The sequence below is a fragment of the Nannospalax galili genome, unplaced genomic scaffold (genome assembly GCF_000622305.1).
Source record: "Nannospalax galili isolate Female #2095 unplaced genomic scaffold, S.galili_v1.0 scaffold324, whole genome shotgun sequence".
NCBI lineage: Eukaryota > Metazoa > Chordata > Mammalia > Rodentia > Spalacidae > Nannospalax > Nannospalax galili.
In genome coordinates this window covers 4014565-4038917 of record NW_008353027.1, presented here as the reverse complement: position 1 = coordinate 4038917, position 24353 = coordinate 4014565, and the positions used below count along the sequence as shown (strand labels likewise).

Below are 24353 nucleotides of genomic sequence, written 5' to 3'. Positions count from 1 at the left end.
GTGTTTCGTAAGAAAAAACATTTTTTTTGTTTTGGTTATTTTTATAAAGAAAGTGCCCTGAGTTGTTGTTTTTTTTTTTAGGTTTTTTTTTTTTTTTTTTTTTTTTTTTTACTTTCCTTGTAAATAGTTTAATGCTGTTTGATTACTTCAGTGCATCGGGACACATTGTGGACATCTGGATTAATATTTTAATTAAATGACAAAAGTTATACTATCTAGAGGAGGTTGAAGAGTTAGCTCAGTGGTAAAGTGCTTAAGGTGGGAGCGCAGTGCAAAATTGCAGAAAGATTACCCTCTCCCCACCCCAAAACCCCAACAGTTTCCAAGGGAACTGTTACCTAAAGTGAACTTTTCACATTATTCATGGAAAAGTGAAATTAAATTTAGTTTGTGATACTTCTGACTTGAAAGATTAATGAAGGAGAGTAAATATGTCAAATTCAACATTTATCTACAAGAATTTGTTTAGATCAGAAAGACATGCAGGTACATACAGTGGTTAACACGCATTAGGAAAAGTTAGAAATTCAGTGAATTAGGGATCTGTTTGTAATTTCATCGTGAAGTTTGAAAATTAAAAATAAAAGACTGTGCTCTCATCTTAGGCAGATTGTGTGAAGAGGAGTTTTTCATGAGAAGGAGCTCAGAGAGCTTTGGCTGGGGCGTTTATCACTTCTTCTTTGCCATAGTTAATTCACCTGCTTTGGCTACATAAGCAGATCATTATGTTTTCTGTTACTGCTCTCTGATGTTTTCCCCGAGTTCCTGTCATTAAAGATTTCAAAGTCTTCCTAGATTGAGGTAGGCATTTTTTCAAAGGTAAGCATACACTAATAACTGAACCCTCTTGATAGATCCCTTTTTTGCTCTAAAGGCCACCACTCATTTGTGATTGTTGGTGTCAGTTATAAGTGCCACACAGTTATTATGCTTAGGAACTGGCAAAAGATAACCTTACAGATAAGGATTATTTGGGAAGAGTACAAATTGTGCCAAATAGGTAATGATTTTTAAGTTGATTTAAAGAGTATTTATAGGAGCTGGAAAGATGGCTCAGCAGTTGAGAACACTGGTTGTTCTTGCAGAAGACATGGGTTCAAATCCCAGCACCTACATGGCAGCTAACAACTGTCCATAACTCCAGTCCCAGGGGATCCGACAGCCTCTTCTGACCTCCACGGGCATTGCACGACATGGGTGCACTTACCTACATGCAGGCAATACATGCACACACATAAAATAAAAATAATGAAAAATATATTTTTTAAAAGTATTTAGTTACTGTAGTGATAAAATCTAATGTGCTGGGAATATTGGGGAACAAGGGAATATAATTCTCTTTTAAGAAGCTAATTTGTATACTTGTTTTTTATGTGTATATATGTTTTTCTTTGATAGAGTTTTCCAGAAAAGGACCTTCTACACTGTCCGTCCAAGGATGCAATTGAAGCTCATTTTATGTCTTGTATGAAAGAAGCTGATGCTTTAAAACATAAAAGTCAAGTAATCAATGAAATGCAGAAAAAAGACCACAAGCAGCTCTGGATGGGACTGCAAAATGGTAACTACAGCAGTGTCTAATTTCAGAATGCCACCTTAGAAAACAGGAGAAAGCACATAGCCCTATGAGTAATTTATGTGTTGGTAATAGAAATTAATTCTAGCCTCCATGTCCAAATCCACACAGTAGCTACTTTGTCATCCCTCTCATTCCAATTTCCCAGTGTTCCTGTGTGCATAGATTCTCTAGCATTAGACTGATCACTTAGGTCATGGCTTAAAGACAGTGTAAAGGTTTTGTTTAGCTTCTGAAGAAAATGCCGTTACTGTAAAGTGTCACCTCATTCCTTAGGCATGGGTCTTCTGGGTCAAACTAGAAACAGAATGCACGCTGACCAGGGGCCTGGCTTCAGCCTCTTCTTCCTCACAGTAGTACATTTGCTTTGTGCTTCGATCCTCTCTCCTTGCTTTGATTTAGAAAATTCTCATGACAGGGCTGAAGCTATTAGGTCAGTGGACAGAGTGCTTGCCTAGCATTCACCTAGCCCTGGGTTTGATTCCCCAATCACTGTATGAACTGGGCATGGTAGTGTGTGCACTTAGCAGAAGGATCAGAAGTTCGAGGTCATCAGATGCATAGGAAGTTGGAAGCCAGCCTGGGATACATGAACAAACAAAACAAAAACAGAACAAAGCAAAACCACAATTCCTGAGGGAAAAAGGAGCTCATCTCTGTTCTCCACCTCTGGAGATCAGAGCTTCTTATTCTTGCTTGCAGTGCTCCACCATCTAATGCCCACAGACAGTTGATGTAAATACAGAGTCCTTACTTTACATGGTTCCAGGATGTATGGTTAAGTAATTAACACCGGTCCTCCACTATGCAGTTTAAATTTTAGCTACAGTGGCGTATTAACTATGAATAATTATGTGAAGTACAATTTTATTGCTAGCTTCTTTGTGCAGACATCATTACATAATTAGAGTTGTTTTCATATCAGTGACAAATCACATCACAGCTTAGTGTCTGTGGATTGTTCACTATGTGTTTGTTGTTCACCACACAGGCAAGGCATGTAGTGGTATAGCATCCTTGTTTCCACTTAACATTTATGAACATGGGTAATTGAAAGAAGGAATCAGTCAAGAAGCTGCAATGCAGCAATGACAGTGATAATGCTGGAAGTGAAGGTTGAACAGAAGATAATGGGGACTGCTGGCATAGCAGCAGGAGGAACCCAGTGAAGATGAGCTCATTCACATACACGTCAGAGAGGATGAAAAGGTCCCACATTAAATTATGCTGTTGATGTTTATATTAAGGCAACTCTCAGAGATAGTGCATGACATTGAAAATACAAATATGAAATGTGAAGTTGCTTAAAGCACCAATATTTCAGTTCAGGTATGTACAGGAAAGATTATTTCTCACAACCTAAATTGGTTATGGTTTTGCATGTGTATGTGTGTGTGGTTGTATGTATGTTCATTCATGTGTTTTGTGGGGGGGTGGGGGTGCTGTGTACTGGGTGCTTACGTGTTCATGTTCCTATGGAGGCCAGAGGTAATGTTGGGTGTTTTTCTCTATTCTTTCCCACCATATTTGCTCAGCATGGTCCGTCACTGAGCCTAGAGCTGCACTGGCCTGCAAGCCCTAGGATCTACCTGTCTTTGTGCTGGGGTTATAGGAGCACATTGCATTCTTGGCTTTTCTGTGGGTGCTAGGATCCGAAATCAGGGCCTCCTGCTTTCACAATAACTGCTTTCTTTTTCCTTTTTAAGCTTTTTGGTCAAGTTTGTTTTTTGAGACAGAGTCTCACTGTGTTGAATGTTTTGTTTTCATTCTTTGTTTCTGTTTTAAATTACTTCTACTGAGCCCTTTATTTTCCTATTTGGGAAATAGTAACAAACAGAATTTTTAAGTATTTTGATGAAAAATTTATATAAATCATGAAATAATCATGCCCTCCCCCATCCCCAGAGAGAGAATCTCATTGTATAGTACAAATTGGCCTTAAACTCATGATCCTCTGCTTCTACCTCCTAAATGCTTGAATTACAGATTTGGGCCACTATGCCCAGCCTTTTTTGTTACTAAGATCATGGTCAGCCAGGCATGGTGGCGCACACCTTTGATCCCAGCACTTGGAAGGCAGAGGCAGGTGGATCTCTGTGAGATCGAGGCCAGCCTGGTATACCTAGTGAGTTCCAGGCCAGCTGGGGTTGCAGGGAGAACCTGTCTCAAAAAGACAAAAAAAAAGTGGGGGGGCTGGAGAGATGGCTCAGCAGTTAAGAACACTGTTCTTGCAGAAGACCCTGGTTCGAATCCCAGCACCCACATGGCAGCTAACAACTGTCTGTAACTCTAGTCCCAGGGGATCTGATAGCCTCTTCTGTCCTCTGCAGGCATTGCATGACACAGGTGTACTTACCTACATGCATTAAAAAAAAAAGATTATGGTAACTTTTCCAGTCCACAATGGCATGGAAAGTTAAGACAGTTGTATGTCTTGACTTCGTGTTTGTCTTTGGCCAAGGAGATAATCTAGTGTATCTTCTTTTTTATAGTTATTTTGTATTTTTTAAACTCTATGCAAAGTTCAGAGTGTTATGACTTCAGTGATGTAGTATGTAAGGCACAAATATGTTTGTGATAATTACATGTTCTGTTTTTTTTTTTTTTTTTTTTTTTTTTTTTTTAGATTTAGATTTGATATGGGTGACATGGAATTTCATACTTATACATCTGGAAATTTCCAAAACCTGGCAGGCACCAGGTTTTTCCTCCTCAAAAATTATTACTAAATAATTAAAATAACTTATAACCTAAAGAAGGTATACTGTCTGCTTGGTTGTGGTACCACATGGCTATAGTCCGAGCACTTAGGAAGTGGAAGCCAGGTACATGAGACCCTGTTGCAGACAAGCAAACAAGCTGGGGCTCACATAAAGGAGTAATTTGACTTCAAGTGATCCCGGTACTTGGGGGTGGAAGCAGGAGGATTGGGAGTTCAAGGTTGTTAAGCCAGCCTGGGCTAAGAGAAACCCTCTTTCAATACCATCATCATAAATTGTGGAGTAGGACTGGCCAGATAGCTCAGTGGGAAAGGCACTCATCTTCGAGTCTGACAACTTGACTGCAGTGCCTGGGACCCACATGGTGGAAGGAGAGAACTGACTCCTGCAAGTTTTCCCCTGACCTCCACAAGCCTGTCATGGTGCATACATCATAATTAATTAATTAATTAAGTAAGTAAGTAAGAAGTAAATGTAAATTGTGGAGTATGCTGAAAGTTAGGGTGTATTTGTAGAAGATAGATGTTTTGTTGTCCTTTCTATCTGGAATACTCTTTCTGTCCTTTTTTGATTTTTTTAACTTCTCATGTTTTTGTACCTTCTCTATTGCCACATTTACATGAAGCCTTCTATTTGTTGAGTTAACAGATTCTGAGCACCTAACTTATGACTGACAGTATGCCAGGTGTGGTTATCCAGCACCCAGGAGACAAACATGACTGTTTTTTAGGCAGCTGGGCCACAGCTGTCATTTTTATGCTCTTGGCCTTTCTGTTCTTTTATGTTATCACACTGGCATGTTTTCTGTATTGTGCTAGCATAGTACTCTTGGTTGGTGTATATCGTGTGTGTGTGTGTGTGTGTGTGCCTGTCTGTCTGTGTGTCTGTGTTCCTGTAACATAGTATAGTTTTAGAGAGAAAATCAGTTTTGATTTATTTTTATTTTTTCCCTTTTACACACTACCAGGAAGTGAAGTTAAAGCTCTTCATACTGTAATATTGGCTGGGTGTGGTAGCACATACCATCAGTTCTAGCTCTCGGGAGGCAGAGGCAGGTGGATCTCTGTGGGATCAAGGCCAGCCTGGCCTACATAGTGAGTTCCAGGCCATTTGGGCTACAGGGAGACATGTCTCAAAAAAACAAACAAAAGTAAGTGAATAAGTACTGTAGTATTTGTATAAAATAGAGGCAGTGCTTTCTTTAAGTTTATTTAGGTAAATGGAGTTTATATTTAAGTGAATAAATACTGTAATATTTGTATAAAATAGAGGCAGTGCTTTCTTTAAGTTTATTTAGGTAAATGGAGTTTATATTTAAGGATTTTTTTTAACCTCAAGAGAAGGTCTTAATTATTTTGAAGTCGTAGTTGCTTCACCTTTTTGTTGATGTAATTGTAAATTTGTCCAAATTGAGACAAAGCAGATGGTAAGTGTGTTTCATTCAGAGCTGCACCTGTAGAGCATAACAACTAAACAGAAATTTGAAGGATTTTTGAATACTTTCAAATGCTAATTTTAATTTCTGAAGCTCTCTAAAGGAGAAATAAGAAAAGCTTATGAAACCAAGAAATCTCATTTAAGGCATACTGTGCCTTTCAGTTTTTTTTTTTTATGGACTTTCATTTTAGATACAAGAATATACTGCTTCTCTGAAACAAAGTTAGTGGTCACAAAAAAAAAAAGAAAGTAGCATTTTATGTGTGCGGCAATTGCTACTACCAGTACATAATATTTTCTTCTTAATATCAGGTTATGTATATGAGTGGGAGATTTGAGGAAGTCAGTGAAAGGTATTTTAGGAATGATGTAAGACTGCTTTCAGCCTGTCTGCTCTCAATATATATATTTTTCCTTTTTTTTTTTGGTTTTTTTGAGACAGGGTCTCATGTAGTTCAGGCTATGCTGGAACTCCTAATCCTCATTTCTCCACCTCCCAGATGCTGGGGTTATAGGTGTGTATTGCCACATACACAGTGAATACGTATTTTTTTAAATTAAATTTTATACACTTGCAAATGAAGGTATGTATTACCTGCTAAATATGTTAGAAATTTAGATTGCTTATAAAGTATTGTTAATCTGTTCATCTGATTAGGTTTTTAGAAGAATTATGTTGTGCCATTTTACCACATACATACCCCTCAGCCATTTCCTCCCTTTTCCAGACAGAGTTGTGCTATGTTTTGGCTTTAACTTAAGATCCTCCTGCCTCAGCCTCCAGAATACTGAGTTACAGACATGTGCCCACACACTTAGCCCCATTATACCATTTTTAACTTAAAACTGGTTTGTAAGAGGAAATAGAAATTATGTGTGACAAGTGCTATTTTGCAAGGTAATGTAAAAGATACAATGGCTCCTGCTTTTTGGAGGCTTCTGTGATCGAGATAGGTGTTTTGTGATTGTATCTTCATGCTTTTATTGGTCTGAGATGGAGCATTGGACTGAGTCTATTCGTCCCTGTTCCTATGGCTGCTGCTCTTATCTGTAAGTGTGGCAAATCACTTCTGTAAGCTAGAGTTTCCTTTATAAATGCAAAGGTGAGTGGGTACAGTGATACATACCTTTAATCCCGAGGCAGAGGCAAGTGAATCTCTCTGGGTTCCAGGCCAGCCTGGTCTACATAGAGAGTTCCAGGCTGGCAAGGGCTATAGAAAGACCCTGTCTGAAAAAAACAAAACAAAACAAATCCCACAGAATTCAAGTTCAGGGACTGCTAGTAATCACACATACTACGTTTTAGTGATTTAAAGTGATTTAATTTTTTTTAAAGTGGTTTCTTGCCTTATTTTTCCTTTTTTTTTTTGAGACAGGGTCTGCCTGTAGCCCCAGCTGATCTGTAACTCACTATGAAGACAGGCTGGCCTCGATCTCAGAGACACACCTGCCTCTGCCTACCAAGTGCTAAGATGAAAAGGGTGTACCACCACTCCTGGCTTTTTTCTTTTTTCTTAAAGACAGGGTTTCATTTTATAGCTTAGACTGGACTAGAAATCACTATAAACTTACGAACTCAGGCAAGTGCCCTTGTCAGCTGAGCTATCTTCCCAACCCAAAAACTTTGAATCCTCATACCACAGACTCCTGGGTGCTAGGATTACAGGTTTGCACCACCACACTTACCTGTCCCTCTCTCTTCTCTTTAAGCAGCATTTAAGGGAAAAGGTAATAGGTAACTTCCCAGAAATAAATGTAGTATCACAGAGTACCTAAACAGAGAGATGAATTTTTAAATGCATGAGATATAGGGCTACTAAGACTTGGTATTTGGTTAAATAAAGATGATTGTAATGAAATTAGAACTATCAAGGTTGAGTCCTAGATGTCAGAAAAACCAATGAGTATACCTGACTTCACTCTCTGCCAGCCCCTCAACACTGTAATGAAAAGCAGCATCAGTTACTTTGGCTGCATATATTTTTAACTTTATGTTGGATCTGCTAATTACTTTTACTTTCTAATTGGTATATGGGTATGTATCTGGGTGTGGGTATGTGTGAGTTTCAGTACCCATGGAGGCCAGAAGGGGTCATCAGATCCTCTGCAACTAGAATTAGAAGCATTTGTAAGCTGCTGGAAACTGGTCCTGGGAACCTGAGTTGGGGTTCCTGGAAGAGTATGTGCTCTTAAATGCTAAGCTATTTCTCCAGTTCCACCTTTTAGTGTTTTCAATAATGTGTTTTGTGTGTGTGTGTGTGTGTGTGTGTGTGCACACGCGATGGGTGTTAATATGGGTACATGCACTAGTGTGCATGTGGAAGGAAGAGGACACCTTTTGGGAGCTGCTGGTTCTTTCTGCCAAGGGATCCAGAGATTGAACTCAGGTCGACAGGCTTCTCTAGAAACCTCCTTTATCTGCTGAGACATCTGCTTTGCCCTCTTTTAGAGTTTTAAATTCTCTTAGTTTTTGCCTTCCTCTGATGAAATTTCCTGTTTATTTGAAGACTTGTGTGAACCTACAAGTGTTGAGTGTGTACCAGTGTCTCTGACCTCAGTGAAGCATTATTTTTTTTCCTCTTAGAAAAAGACAATTTAATGGAAAAATTGGGAGCAAAACAGATTGATTTTTCTCTCTTCTCTTCCTTAATATGACACTGTCTTCTGCAGCGTTGGTATGTTCCGTTATTTATCGCTAGATGTAGTTGTGTAGAGTTCATTTTGTTTTCCATGTCTCTCTTGGCAAAGCTTTCTGCTTAGTTTGGTCTTCCTCTACTCTGACACACTTCTGCTATAATCTACTTCATCTTTTGTTGGCTTTAGTTTAATTTTAATTACTCAAACAAATAGTTATTGTGTACTGTGTGTTGTGTGCTTTAGGTACTGGAAACACCCAGGGAGCGAAACAGGCAGAAAATTCCCATCTTTGTGAAGTTTAGATTCTATGATGCACACAATAAATAGGTGCATACTGTGTGTGTATGCAGATACATTTATAAAGTGTGTTATATGTCATGTTAAAATGAGTGCTATGTGAGAAAAGCGGGGAAAGATAGGAGCATGTTGGGAGAGGGCAAATCCTTTACTGATGGGATGGCATTAAACGAAGACCTGAAGTAGTTTAGAGGATCAGACATTTACCTGGACTTAAAGAGTGTCATAGGCAGAGGGGACATCAGTGCAAACTAAGATTGGAGTGTGCTAGGTACTTTAGAGAACATACTACTAAGGGTAAGTAGATTTTTTTTTTTTTTAATCTTTTGGAAACAGGGTCTCCTCGTAGCCCCAGCTGGCCTGATATTTGCTATGTAGACCAAGCTGGCCTCCATCACAGAGATATGCCTACCTCTGCCTCATGAGCCCATCATGCACACACCTTTAGATGGGATTTTTGTTAACAAAAGCCTTCTCGTGTACTAGTATTTTTTCTGCTCCAACTGCAGAGACCACTCTATAGTGTCATCCCAACACCCTGCCTTTTAAACTTATAAGTAGAATTTTATTGCTCACAGTTCCATAGTTAGAAAGTCCGAGATCAAGGCACCAACAGATTCGGTGTCTGCTGAGGACTTGTTCTGTCTCAGTGATGCTACCTTGCTACTATGTCCTCACATGAAGGAAGGTCCTCCCTCCTTCCCTCCCTCCCTTTGCATTCTGTGTTAGAAGTCTTGTGTATGGGGGTTGGAGAGATGGCTCAGTGGTTAAGAGCTGGCTGCTCTTGCAGAGGACTGGGATTTGGTTCCCAGCACCCACATGGTGGCTAACAACCATCTGTAACTACAGTTCCAGGAGACCCGGATGCCCTCTTCTGGCCTCCGTGAGCATTGCATGCACATAGTGCACTTATATACATTCAGGCAAGACACTCATACATATAAAATTTAAAAAAATTTTTTTAAAGAAATCTTGTATATCTAGTCTTTTCCCCCTCATACGTTTTGTGGAACCAAAAGTGTCTTTTTGGAAGCTGATTTTACACCCAGTGTCTGGTTAGGGTTTTCTCCAAGTTCATAGCTGCCTTCTCTGAGTTCTGGCATAGTGAAAAGGAAGTGAAAGCACTCAGGGGTCTCATTTGTAAGGGAACTAATCCCATTTAGAAGGACTCAGTCTTTATGCCAACCACCTAATCCCATCAGGTTTGGGGCATCAAGATTGGACCATAATTTAAGGATAGAGCATGATGATTTGTCCCACAGCAGGTATTTCTTTTAGAAACTAAAAGAATAACATGTCATGGGTATTGTGACCAGGAAGGAAAGGGTGAATTGAAATGGATCATTCAAATCCTCGTAAGCCATTGTTAAAAATTTAGTCTTTAAAAGTAATGGGGAGGAAGCCAGTGGAGGAGCTAGGAGAGTCCTGATATATAGCATGTAATGCTGTGCCCTAACTGCTGAGTATAGAAGAATAGAGTAGGGTGGAGTGGAGTGGAGTGGAGTGGAGTGGGAGTGGGAGTGGGAGTGGGAGTGGGAGTTAGAACAGAATAGAATAGAACAGAATAGAATAGAAGAATAGAACAGGGCAGGGCAAGGCAGGGCAGGGCAGGGCACAGACCAGACCGGCCCAGACCAGACCCGACCGGCCCAGACCGGCCCACACCAGACCAGACCAGACCAGACCGGACCAGACCGGCCCTGACCGGATCAGACCAGACCAAACCGGCCCCGACCGGCTCTGACCGGAGCAGACCGGCCCCGACCGGACCAGACCGGATCGGACCGGCCCCGACCGGAGCGGACCAGATCGGACCGGCCCCGACCGGATCGGACCGGCCCCGACTGGAGCGGACCGGACCAGACCGGATCAGACTGGACCCGACCGGATCAGACTGGCCCCGACCGGCCCAGACCGGCTCTGACCGGACCAGACCGGCCCTGACCGGACCAGACCGGATCAGACCGGACCAGACCGGACCAGACCGGCCCCGACCAGATCAGACCGGATCTGACCGGCCCCGACCGGACCAGACCGGCCCCGACTGGACCAGACCGGCCCCGACCGGAGCAGACCGGCCCAGACCGGACCCGACCGGCCCCGACCGGCCCTGACCGGCCCGGACCAGAAAGTTGCTTAAAGTAAATTTAAGCTTTACTATGTAATAAAAAGCAGCTTGCGCTATGTATTTTGAATCATTCAATGTTCTTCTCTGTACTTAAAAAAATATTGATGAGAATGAGGTGCTGGGAAGATGGCTCAGCTGATAAAGTATTTGCTGCCCATCACGAAGACTTGAGTTCTATTTTCAACATCCACATAAATGCCAGGATAGCATGGTGGCCTGTCTGATTCCAAAGCTCAGGAAGTGAGAGGTGGAGACAGGGAATCTCTGGGTAACCTGGCAAGCAAGCTAGACTAGCAAAATCAGAGAGCTCCCAGTGCAGATAAAGACCCTTTCTTAGTAAAGTGGAGGGTGATTGAGACTGTCACCTGATAACAACTTCTGACCTCCACACATATGCACATGCCCTCCCATACACATTCTAACACAACACACACACAAACATATGCCCCCCACACGTACAAAGAATAATAATGGTGTGATTTTAAAAGTTTATGTGTTTGTCTTTTAATATACAGTCATACAGTCTACTAGACTACTGAAGATTGCTTTTGAAGTTACACAATTCAAATGAATAAATGCATGTAATATTTTTGATCATAGCTTCTTCAAGTGCAGACATCATAAATAAAACTTAGGGAAACATTAAGACATTAATTTCAGAATACAGAACAAATTGAACACATTGAGTCTTGTCAGAAGAAGAATGTTGATCATAGTAAAAGCCCATATATCCTAGAGTTCATTAGCAATAGACATACACTTTTGTGAATAAGATTTGGTTGATATTTGTAAAAAATTCTCTATCACTAGGCTGATTCTTGGGTCTGTGCTCTGATTAGTAATTAAAGATATTTTTTAGAGAATATTTAGTTTTATGGAAATACAAAGGATTAATTTTTGTTAAATTCTTTTGAAATGCAATTTTATGTCTATTAAATCTTATTTTACATTTGATCTGCCTTAAAGAATCATTAAAATATGTTTTATACATTTTAGGATTGGTGTCTTTAAAAATCTAAGTAGTATTTTATTATTTTTCATATAACGTATTTTGATCATATTCACTCTCTTATTTCCTCTTCAATCCACCCCTATCTCCCCACCCAACCCCCAACTTCAAGTCCTCTTTTTTCCTTCAAGCCAATGAGTCTAATTTGTGTTGCCCAAATACTCTTGGGTATGGGGCCATCCCCTGGAGCATGGTCACCTTACCAGAGGTCACACTCTTAAAGAAAACTCCCTCTCCCAACAGGTAACATTTGCCAGTAGCTCCTCAACTTCATGCCCACCTCCCACTTCCATGCTGATATTTAGTCTAACTTGAACTTGCACAGGTCTTGTGCATGCTGTCACGACTACTGTGAGTTCATATGTGCAGCTGCCCTGTTGTGTCCAGAAAACAGTGTTTTGTTGTAGCCATCCACTGTGTCTGGCTCTTAAAAATCTGTTTTCTGTTCCTCAACAGTTCCTGAATGCTGATGGGAGGAGTGTGATATAGGTGCCTTATTTAGGGCTGAGCACCCTGCAGTCTCTTATTTTCTGCATGCTGACCATTTGTGGCAGTAGCCAGTAATGTTTGGGGGTCTGTGAGCCCCCATTGACCAACCCCTCCAAAAGAGGTAACCCATTCCTGGCACTGGGATTTTTATTTATTAGCCTGTGGTGCTTAATAAGGGCATTGTTTCCCAATTCTATGGTAACTCCATTTAAACTATGTATGTATAAATACATATTTTAGGAAGCTTCTGTAGTAGTAGATTTTCATAGGACTTTTCAGAAGGCTTTCAGTGTTAGTTATTTCTCCTCATACTACCTCATCTACCCTGTGCTCCCATTCTCCAAGTAACCCTCTTTTTCCATTATTTCCCTTTACCCCTTTATATCCTCATTCTGTCGTCCCTCCTTTGAAAACCCCAGTTCCATGGTCCCTTACTAATTTCCTGGTGTTTGTGGGTACTGTAAATGAAACACATATATCTTAAAGATTCAAAACTAGCATTCACATATAAGAGAAAACATCTTTCTGGATCTGGGTTACTCAGGATGACTGTTGTCAGCTCTGTCCATTTACCTATGTATATATATGTATATGTGTGTGTGTGTATGCCTTCTATAGCTTTAAAACATTCTTTAAATATATATGTGTATATATATGCCTTATATAGCTTTAAAACATATATATATGCCTTTTGGAGACAGAGTCTCCCTATAGCCCCAGCTGTCCTGGAACCCACTATGTAGAGCAGCAGGCTGGCCTTGAACTCACAGAGATCCTCCTGCCTCTGCCTCCTGAGTGCTGGGACTAAAGGCCACCACACCAAGTTATAAATGTATTTTTATTATCTAGCCATCAGTTGATGGACATCTAGATTGCTTCTATTTCCTGGCTATTGTGAACAAAGCAACAATGAACATGGATGAGAAGTATCTCTGTAATAGAATGTAAGGTCCTTTGGGTATATGCCCAGGGGTGGTATAGCTGTATTATGTGGTAGGTCTATTTCTAGCTTTCTGAGGAAACTCCACACTGCTTTCCATAGTGGTTGTACCAGTTTATACTCCCATCAGCAGTGAATAAGTGTTTTCCTCCTTCCCCCACATCCTTGTTGTCACTTAGGTTTTTGATCTTAGCCATTCTGACTGGGGTATGATGAAATCTCAAACTCATTTTAATTTGCATTTTCCTGATGGCTAAAGGATGTTGAACCTTTTAAGAAATATTTCTCATCCATTTACATTTCATCTTTTGAGAACTCTCTATTTAGGTTCTTGCCCCAATTTTTGTTGTTTTCTTGATGCCTAGTTGTTGTTTTATAAGTTCTTTGTATATTCTAGGTACTAATCCTCTGTCAGATGTATAGATGTGTAGCTGGTAAAGATTTTTTTTTTCCCCATTCTGTAGGCTTCCTCTTCCCTTGAATGATGGTGTCCTTTGCTGTACAGAAGCTTTTCAGTTTCATCTGGTCCCATTTATCTTTTGTTATCGGGGTTCTGTTCAGAAAGTCCTTTCCTATGCCTATAAGTTCCAGCATATTTCCTACTTCTGTCAGATTCAGCTATTGTAGCTATTGTTTGACCAGCACCATTTATTGGAGATGCTGTTCTTTCTCTTGTGTGTATTTTTGACCTCGTTGTTAAAAATCAGGTGGCTATAGGTGTATGGACTTAAATCTGGGTCCTCACTTCTATTCCACTGATCAGTATGTCTGTTTTTATGCCAGTACCATGCTGTTTCTATTAACAAAATCCAGGATGGTGATGCTGTCAGCAGTTTTTATTTTTCAGGTTTTAGTTATCCTGTTTGTTTGTTTGTCTTCCAATATGAAATTTAAGATTTTTTTTTCATTTTCTGTGGAAAAATTGTGTTGAAATTTTGATGGAGGTGTGTTCAATCTATAGATTTCTTTTGATAAGATGACCATTTTCACAGTATTAATCCTAACACAAGTCTTTCACTTCTTTGGTTAGATTTAGCCCAAGATACGCTTTTTGCTTGTTTGTTTGAGGCTATTGAGAATGGGATTGTGTCCCTGATTTCTTTCTATGGTGTTGATATATAGGAACGCTACTGATTTTTTTTTAGTATTATTTTAATATTTTTATATTTATTATTTTTTTATTTTATGTGTATTTATATATTGCCTGTGTGTAGTTAAGTGCACCTGTGTCGTGCAGTGCCTGTGGAGGACTGAAGAGGCTGATGGATCCCCTGGAACTGGAGTTACGGATAGTTGTTAGCTGCCATGTGGGTGCTGGGATTCTAACCTGGGTCTTCTGCAAGAACAACTTGTGTTCTTAACCACTGAGCCATCTCTCCAGCCCTAAGGCTACTGATTTTTATGTGTTAATTTTGGACCCTGCTACTTTGCTGAATGTGTTTATCAGCTCTATGAATTTTCTGATGCAGCCTTTTTACAAATATTTTATTTATTTATTATTATTATTATTGTTACTTATTGTTATTATTCTTACTTTGGTCTTTTTGAGACAGGGTCTCCCTGTAGCCCCAACTGGCCTGGAACTCACTATGTACACCAGGCTGGCCTTGAACTCACAGAGATCCACCTGCCTCTGGTGTGTGCCACCATGCCCAGCTTATTATTTTTATGTGTATGATTATATTGCATGTATGTACATACATGCACCATGTGGCGCAGTGCCCACAGAGGTCAGAAGAGGGTGTAGGATCCTCTAGAACCGGAGCTACAGATTGTTGTTAGCTGCTATGTGGATACTGAGAATTGAATCCCAGTCCCCTGTGCTCTTAACCACTAAGCCATCTCTCCAGCCCCCTGATGCGACCTTTAGGATCTTTTAAATATAGAATACCATCTGCAGATAAAAATTCTTTGATTTCTTCCTTTCCTATTTGTAGTCTCTTTATCTCCTTCATTTGTCTTAATGTCCTAGCTTAGACTTCAAGCACTGTAGTGAACAGGAGTGGAGAGAATGGACATCCTTCCTTGTCTTATTCTAGTTTTAGTGGAAATATTTTGAGATTTTCTCCGCTTAGTATGATGCTGGCTATGGATTTGTTGTATATTGTCTTTATTATGTTGAGATATATCTCCCATGTCCCTAGATCCTCTGTGACTTTTATCATGAATGGATGTTGGATTTTGTTGACGGCTTTATATACATCTGATGAGATTAGATTATCAAGTGGTTTCTGTCTTTGAGTCTATATGGTGGATTACAGTTATTGATTTACATATTTACATATTACATATTACATTGATTTACATATTTTGATTATCCTTTTGATGTGCTTTTGCAAGGTTTTTGTTTGTTTGGGCTTTTTTTTTTTTTTTTTTTTTAGGATTTTTGTGTCTGTTCATCAGAGAGATTGGCCTATAATTTTCTTTTTTGTTGTTGGGTCTTTCTTTGGTTTTGGTATCAGGGTAATACTAACTTTGTGAAAAGAATTTGTAAGTGTTCCTTCCTTTTCTATTTTATGAAATAATTTGAGGACTTTTGGTGTATATTCTTTGAAGGTCTGGTAGAATTCTATGCTGTATCCTCCTGGCCCTGGACTTTTTTAAGTTGGGAGTGTTATAAATCTATTTAAATTATTTACTTCATCTTGACTTAACTTTGGCAGGTCATAGATCTAGAAATTCATTATTTTTTTAAAAAAAGATTTTTCCATTTTAGTGAAATAGATTTTTAAAGTATGCATGTCCTTATGATTCTCTGAATTTCCTCAATGTCTATAATGTTTCCCTTTTCATCTCTGATTTTATTAATTTGGGTCTCTCTTTTGGTTAATGTGGCTAAAGGTTGTCAATCTTATTAATCTTTTGAAAGAACCAAACCTTTGTTTCATTGATTATTTGTATGTTTTTCTTCATTTATATTTCATTAATTTCAGCCCCAATTTTATTTCTTCCTGCCTACTTTTTTTCTTTTAAATTAAAAAAAATATTTTATTTATTAATTTTATATTATGTGTATGAGTGTGTTGCCTGCATGTATGTAAGTGCACCTGTGTCATGCAATGCCTGTGAAGGTCACAAGAGGGTGTTGAATTTCCCTGGAGCTGTAATTTTGGATGGTTGTTATCTGCCACGTGGGTGCTGGGAACCGAACTTGGGCCCTCTGCAAGAGCAGCCAGTACTCTTAACTGCTGAGCCATCTCTCCAGCCCCTTAAATTTTGATTTTTACTTTATGTGTATGTGTATTTTTACTATATGTTTTGCTGTAAGTATACCTGTTTGTGAACACTGTTCAGGGAGACAAGAAGAGGGTTTGAATCCCCTGAACCAGGAGTTAGGGCCAGTTGTTAGCTGCCATGTGGGTACTAAAAGCCAAACCCTGGTCCTCTGCAAGAGCAGCCAGTGCTCTCCACTGTTAAGCCATTTTTCCAGCTCCTGTCTACTTTTTTTAGGTACTATGTGCTTTTGTTTTTTCAAGGCCCTGGATGCATCATTAAATTATTAATATGAGATGTTTTAAATTTTCTGATATAGGCACTTACTGCTATAAACTTTCTTTTTAGGACTGCCTTCATTGTGTCCCATAGATTTGGTATGTTGTATTTTCATTTTCATTCAATTCTAGCAATTTAAAAAATTTCTTTCTTGAATTATCCCTTGACTAAGTTTTCATTGAGTAGGGTATTGTTTCATTTCCATGAGTTTGTGTACACTCTGTAGTTTTTGTTGCTGTTGATAACCAGTTTTATTCCTTTGTGGTCAGATAGAATGCAGGATATTGAATTTTTTATGTTTGTTGAAACTTGTCTTTCCTAATATATGGTTAATTTTGGAGAAAGTTCCATGGATTGCCAAAAAGAAGGTGTATTCAGTGTTTGGGTGGAATGTGCTGTAGAGCTAAAGATTTATTTGGTTTATGATGTTACTTAACTCCAAAGTTTCTCTGTTTAGCTTTATTTTTTGATAATTTTTATTGAATTTTTGTGTATTTCATATACTACATCTTAATCATCTTTATACCCCCTCCCCCATCTATACCCTCCCATACCCACCCCCACCAGATTTCATGCATTCTGTTGTTTGTTAAGGCCTGTCAAGTTAGTGTATCCAGATGTCCTTCAATGTAAGTTCATCCACTTATTTTGGGTCTCTGTTTTGTCTGGATGGCCTATCTGTTGATGAGATTGGGGTATTGAAGTCACCCACTATCATTGTGTTGCTATCAGTCTGTGGTTTTAGGTCTAATACTATTTATCTTATAAAGTTAATGTGTTTCTGTGCTTGGTGTGTTAATGTTTAGCATTGTAGTATCCTCTTGGTGGGTTTTTCCTCTGAAGGTGACATGTCCTTCCTTCTTCTGACTAATTTTGGTTTGAAGTCTTTTTGTCATTTATTAGAATAACTGTGCCTGCTTGTTTCTTGGTTCCATTTGCTTGGAATACTTTTTCCATTCCTTTACTCTAAAGTGGGTTCTATCTTTGATGGTGAGGTATGTTTCTTGGATGCAGCAAAAGTTGGATTCTGTTTTTTAATTCAGTCTGTTGGTGTGTGTTTCTTTATTGTAGACTAGAGATCATTAATATTGAGTTATTATTGAATAATGTGTATGAATTCCTGTTATTTTTTTATGGTGTTTTCTTAGACCTTTTGGGGTTTTTTGTTTGTTTTTTGTTGTTTCTGTTTTTTGACAGGGTCTCCCTATTCCCAGCCTACCCACAACTACATGGATCTCACAGAGATCTGCATGCCTCTGCTTTCTGAGGGCTGGGATTAGGGGTATGCACCAGCACGCCTGGCATCTTAGACCTTTTTTGATGGACTGTTTTGGATTTATTTATTCCCTGTGCTCTCTTGGGTGTACACAATCTTCACTTTAGACTGAAGTATTCCTTCCAGTTTTCTCTGTAGAACTGACTTAGTGATCATAGATTCCTTGGTGCCTTTTTAAAAGGGGAAGATACATGAACTTACTCTGATGAATACATTGTATTAGAGAAAGTCCAAACACATTTTTCTATTTTGTGTTATGGCTTCCTTTCTTCCTCCCTCATTCCCTCCCTCCTCTCTTCCCTCCCTTTCTCACTGTCCTTAACACAGGATCTCCCTATATACCCCATCTATACTTAGACTGGTTCACTCTCATAGCCCAGGCCAACAGTCAACTTTTAGTGATATTCCTGTCACAGCCTCCTGAGTGCTGGGCTTATAGGCTTGCACCATTTTATCTATCTTAAGTATTTATTTATTTATATTATTATTATTTTAAGGCAAAGTGTCACTGTTTACTCCAGGCTGGTCTTAAACTCATGATTCTACTGTCTCAACCTCCTGAGTGCTGTGATTATAGTCCTATTCCACCATATCTGCCTGAGAAATATCTTTCTAATCAATTCTTGCAGCCGTACCTTACTGTTACTATTTGAACATTTAGTTTTTCTCTTATGAGAATTCTATACACCCAAACATACACATATCCAAACACATAGGCATGTATAGTTGAATATATATTCAAGTGAGTGTTTGATTGAAATGAAACAGAAAAAAGGATAATACTACTTCTCTTTTGGAATAACAATGACCACTTATTAAACACCATGAAATCATTCTATGTTTTATGCACAGTGCTTTAGCGCTTCCATGAATTACCACTGCCATTACATCATGTATGCAAACTGTTTGAAAGTTCCAAGTCTAGGCCATCTTACTTATGAGATTCTCATCTCTTTCAGTAGCTTAGCACTTGAATGTGTATGTGCAGTTCTGGTATAATAATTTGCTTGGCTCAGTTTGGGACTCTATATTTTAATTTAGTGCTTTACTGTTTTTGAGACAGGGTCTTGATAAGTTACACGATTTGACCTGGAGCTCATGATCTTTCTGCCCTTTGTTCCAGGTTTGCAGTTAAAGGACAAAACCATCACAATTGGGCTTTGCAATCTTTTTTCTTTTTTTAAACCAGAGACATTTGTTATATAAACATTTAACCAGCTCTCGTATAAATTTAATCTTGTAACTTTCTTGTTGTAAACTTAACCATATTTATTTAATTTGAGGTGGTGATTTTATTTTTGCTGAAGTGACTAGTAAATGTCAAATTATAGTGTAAGATCAATTTAGCTTACTTTTTTTTTTTCAGTACTCAGGATTGAACCTAGTGCGTGCAAGGCGAGTGATCTACCACTGAGCATATCCCCAGCATTACTGATGACTGATTACGTGTGTGTGTGTGTGTGTGTGTGTGTGTGTGTGTGGTGTGGTGTGGTGTGTGTGTGTGTGTGCGTGTGTGTGTGTGGTGTGGTGTTTATTGTGTGGTGTGGTGTGTGTGGTGTGGTGTGGTGTGGTGTGGTGTGTGTACAGATGTCGGAGGACAACCTCAGGTGTCAGCCTTCCTCTTCACCCTTGTTTGAGGCAGAGTCTCTCCTCACTGCTGTGTACACCAGTCTAGTTGACCAGTGAGCTGCTGACCATTCTCCTGTTTCCACCTCCACCTCCCCATAGGAGTGTGCTGGGATTACAGACATGTGCCCTACTACATTTGGCTTTTACATGGGTTCTAAAGATCTGAACTCGGGTTATCAGGCTTGCCCAGCAAGTGTTTTGCTTTTAGGCGCTGAGCCGTCTCTCTGGCCTGCTCTTTACATTTTTGAGGCGCTGTGTCTGTCATCTGTGTATTTTCTTTTTGCCTCCTTTCCTTTCCTTCTCTAGTTCTCTTCATCGTATTCTAGTTCTGTATGTCTTAACACTTCCTTTCCTTTCATGCTAATTCAGTTTACTGCTGTCTCCCCGATTCATTCATTCTTTCTGCAGGATCTGGATGGTCAGACACACATTTTAGCTCAACATTCAGCAATTAATTCTGGTTTAATGTGTTACCTACCCTAGGTTTTATGCTATTTTAAGCAAAGGCTGAGAAATTGTATTAAGATTTCCATGATTTTGGATCTTTATTCTCAACCCCTGTGTGTTTATGTTCATTGCGTCTTAGCCTTTGTAGACCAGTCTTGATTAGTAGCTGTGGTGACAAAGAATTCTGACTGTGAGAATTCTTAACATGTTAAAAAAATATTTAATGCTAGTTTCTTGTTACTCGTTTTTAAGACTCTTCTATGTTATTACTTTAGAAAATACAAAATCTGTAAATCCTTTTATGTGTAAATCACTTTATGTCAGTGTTGTAATTACAACTCAAAGAATTGCAAGATTTCCAAATACCAGAAATGATAAATATCTAATTTTTTAAAAGTATAGACTAAATAAACTTGTTAATCTAAAATGTAGCAGTCAGTTCTGTACTTGTTTTATGTTTTGTTTTTAATTTTCTGTGACTCCTAGTACTCAAGTATATAATAGTTTGAGAGATCTCACTTTTATGCTCTGTACAGCTTTAAAAGTTTTGAGCCTACTGGTCCTTCTGTCTAGTGTGTTTCTTCTTTCTCTAGTGTCTCTGGAATCCTGATCCCAGTCAAGCCCTGATGGTTCTCCTCAGAGGGGCTTTCTACTTCAAGAAGCACTTTTTCTGTAGGGTCTTTTAGGAACCAGACTGGAAATGAATTCTTGGGCTCTTTTCCATTTAGCTTGTTTTTATTTTTTCCATCTTTAGAAAGATATCAAAGCATCTCAGTGTTTTTTTTTTTTTTTTTTTTTTGGTCTTTTTGAGACAGGGTCTCCCTGTAGCTTCAGCTGTACTGGAGACCAGCTGTACTATGTGGACCAGGCTGGCCTTGAACTCACAGAGATCCTCCTGCCTCTGCCTCCCGAGTGCTGGGGTTAAAGGGGTGCACCACCACGCCCGGCTTCTCACAGTGTTTTTAATTGAAGTTAATTTCTATTGTTCCAAATGTAAATTCCAAATCACTGTCACATTCAGACTTTCAGGAATTTGTGGAAAATCGTGTCTTGCTTTTACTAATAGTTGGTTTGATCTTGTTCTGTGGTATGTTTGCCAATTTTTACTTTTCATGGATTTCACAGTTGGTATTTTGATGTAAGGTGTTAAACCCTTTATCCTATATTTCGCATACTTTGTGAAACATAAGTATTAAGAATTTTCCACCTTCAATAGGGAACAGAACAGAATATTGTGATTTGAAATAAAGAAAGTGAGAAGAGAAAGGAGACAATGTGAGAGTTGCATTAAAGGGGAAAGGCTTTATATGATAATAGAGTGCCAACCCTGATGTTTTTTATTATTTATCTTCAGGTGTTAAGCTTAAGAAAATATTGTATGAAATTCAAATACATGAATATTATGGGAAATAAGCATAATTTTAGATTTTAACATTATTTTCATTTTTGCCAGATCTTATTAACCTTACTTTCAATTTTAGATTTTTAGAAGTTCTGACTTAAATTTTCATGCTTTGTAGAATGGATTATGAATAGTACTTATTACTGAAATTTACTGAAAACATTTTTAAGTTTATTTTTGTTTATTTGCATGTTTGTGTGCTTGCTTGTTGGTTTGCATCATGTGTACACAGTGCCTATGGTGGCCAAAAGAGGGCGGCAGATCCCCTTGAACTGGGGTTAGAGGCAGGGCTTTGTGAGCCATCCAGTGTGGCTACTGGGCCAACTGCAGGAATTGCAAGTGCTCTTAACCACTAGGTTATCTCTTCAGCCCCTGAATAAATTTTTAAAAATTAATTACATTTTATTTATTTTGTGTGCCTGTAGAGGAGTGTGTGTGTGTGTGTGTGTGTGTGTGTGTGTGTGTGTGTGTGTGTGTAGGTCAGAAGGCGACTTGAGGAGTTGGCTCTCTTTTTCCACCACCTAGGTCTTAAGGATTGAACTTGAGTCATGTTTCAGTCTTTGTGGCAGGTACCTCTACCCCCTTAGCCATCCCACTAGCCTTAAATAAATTTTTATTTTTAATTTTTTTCATGGTGACAGGATTGAACTCAGGGCCTTATATATGCTGGGCAAATGTTCTACAACTGAAACTGTATCCTCAGCCCAGTGCATTTTAAAACCAGTACCCTTTAGTCTAAAATAACCTTATAGGAAGTGATAAAGTATTGTTTGTGAAATTCTAGGTGGGCTTTTTCTTTTTTTCTGATATGTAGGTACTATTTCATTTTACATGTATGAGTGTATTGCCTGCATGTATGTGAGTGCACCCATGTCGTGCAGTGCCACAGAGGTCAGAAGAGGGCTTCGGATTCCTCTGGAACTGGAGTTAAAGATGGTTTGTAGCTGCCATGTGGGTGCTGGGAATTGAACCCGGGTCCTCTGCAAGAGTAGTCAGCGCTCTTAACTGCTAAGCCAGGTCTCCAGCCCCCTGTTGTTGTTTTGAAGAGGTGATGCTTGGAATTGAGTCCAGGGCCTTTGTAATGCTAGACAAAACCCTTTTGCCTTTTCTTGAGACAGTCAAGTTACTGAGGAGGCTGGAGTCATCCCCCCCACCCCCAAAGTAGCTGGACTTAGAACAGTTTTCTCCTAAACCTGGTGAAGTATATATTTTGCAAACTTTGTTTTGTGACGTAAACAAATACTTCTGTAGAAGATACCACTAAAATCTTCTATGGTACGTTAGCACTGTCCAGCTGCTATTGGGCTGATAATCTGGCAAATCTTTAACCTGTTTTAAGCTGTAGTCTTCTCTTTCCTAAAACAAGAACTGTATGAGTAGCTTGTGTGAAAATGGAACAGCACTCAACCTTAGTGTTTTACAAAGGACTGCACTCTGTGCAGGCACTGCTTTTCATTCATACACATGAGTACTATCCATAGGCATCCATGGATCTCTCAAAGCTCTCACTCTGGAGTCCTCTTGGTGGTTCTGTTTGATGTGCTGTTTAATCAAGGACCACTTCGCTTAGACTTGCTTACCATTTGAGGAGATGGAGTGGGGAAGGTGGAGAGGACATTTCATTCTTTTGTGTTTGTGAATAGTATAATATGAACTGCTTGCAAATTAGGAACTTCCTTTAAAGGTTAATCTCCCTTGGATTACCTCAAAGTTATTACAGTTAATAAATTTCTGTGATGTCCCAGACCTGGATACATACACATGCATTATCTCATGATTCCTTGTAAGACTTAGGTAAATGTTCTCAACTTTGCAAAAGGTGGAAGTGGATTTAACTGCTAAGAGATGGACCTGGAATTTGAGTCTAGATCTCTTCTGATTCCCAAGTAAAGGCATTGTCCGTTACATCTGGAGATTATTAACTCTGGCTACATATTGGAATCATCTGGGGAGCTTTGAAAAAGTACTGGTGCCAGGGAGTCGGCACTGTAATTAGTCTGGGGAGGGTCCTGCACATGGGTGCTTTTCAGTACAGCAGGGAGGTAAAGTTGTCAAGTGTTAGAGTGCATGCTGAGCCTTCAGTGGGTACTGGTGCTCCTTTGCGTGTAAACATTTGCCATTTGTCAGTGGGTAAATCAATAGTGCTTTCTAATCGACATTTTCTTACTAGAAACATCAGGAATTTGTATTCGATTAAAGAGAGAGTATCTTGTGTAATAAACTTTGGAAAGATTTTAGTGACCATAGCATGGGATATCTTTGCCTTTAGTTCTTCCAAAACTTAAAGTAGATTTCTGTTTTTGTCTTCTGACTTTGGGTTGCCTTCTGAGTTAAATGAAAATGACTTTGATTGTTCAGCTTGTTTCTGGTCCTCTGAATCTTAGAAAGTAGTAAACTGATAGACTAAATTTACAATAGTCTTAAAAACTATGGTAAGTAAAGCAGAGGACTGGGTGTAGTTTGTGATCTTGAGAGGAATACATTTGATAATTAGTCTCGGCCACCACTGTGTTCTAACTCTCTAAATCTTTTTTTTTAAACTAAGTCTCATGGCCAGGCATGGTGGCGCACGCCTTTAATCCCAGCACTCAAGAGGCAGAGGCAGGCGGATCTCTGTGAGTTCAAGGCCAGCCTGGTTTACATAGTGAGTTCCAGGACAGCTGGGACTACAGGGAGACCCTGTCTCCAAAAGACCAAAAAAAGAAAAAAGAAAAAGAAAAAAAACCAAGGAGTCTCTTGGATTAAGGGAAGATGTGAGTATAATTGAAGATCATTCTTTGAAGGAATTTCATATGAGTACAAGGACAACAGTTTTTTAATGAAAGTTTGAATTTTGAATCTTACCCAGCTTTTCAATAAATTTGAAATAGACAT

General features: G+C 39.1%; 1 protein-coding gene across 2 annotated transcripts in view; it reads left to right on the top strand.

The window, feature by feature from the left end:
* The window catches only part of Atg5 (autophagy related 5), a 132684-nt gene that overhangs the window by 32687 nt on the left and 75644 nt on the right, over positions 1-24353 (top strand). For both annotated transcript variants that reach the window (XM_008850300.3, XM_029554639.1), the window contains one exon: positions 1399-1561. In XM_008850300.3, the coding sequence (XP_008848522.1) occupies positions 1399-1561 (163 nt within the window). The remainder of the gene's footprint in view (positions 1-1398; positions 1562-24353) is intronic.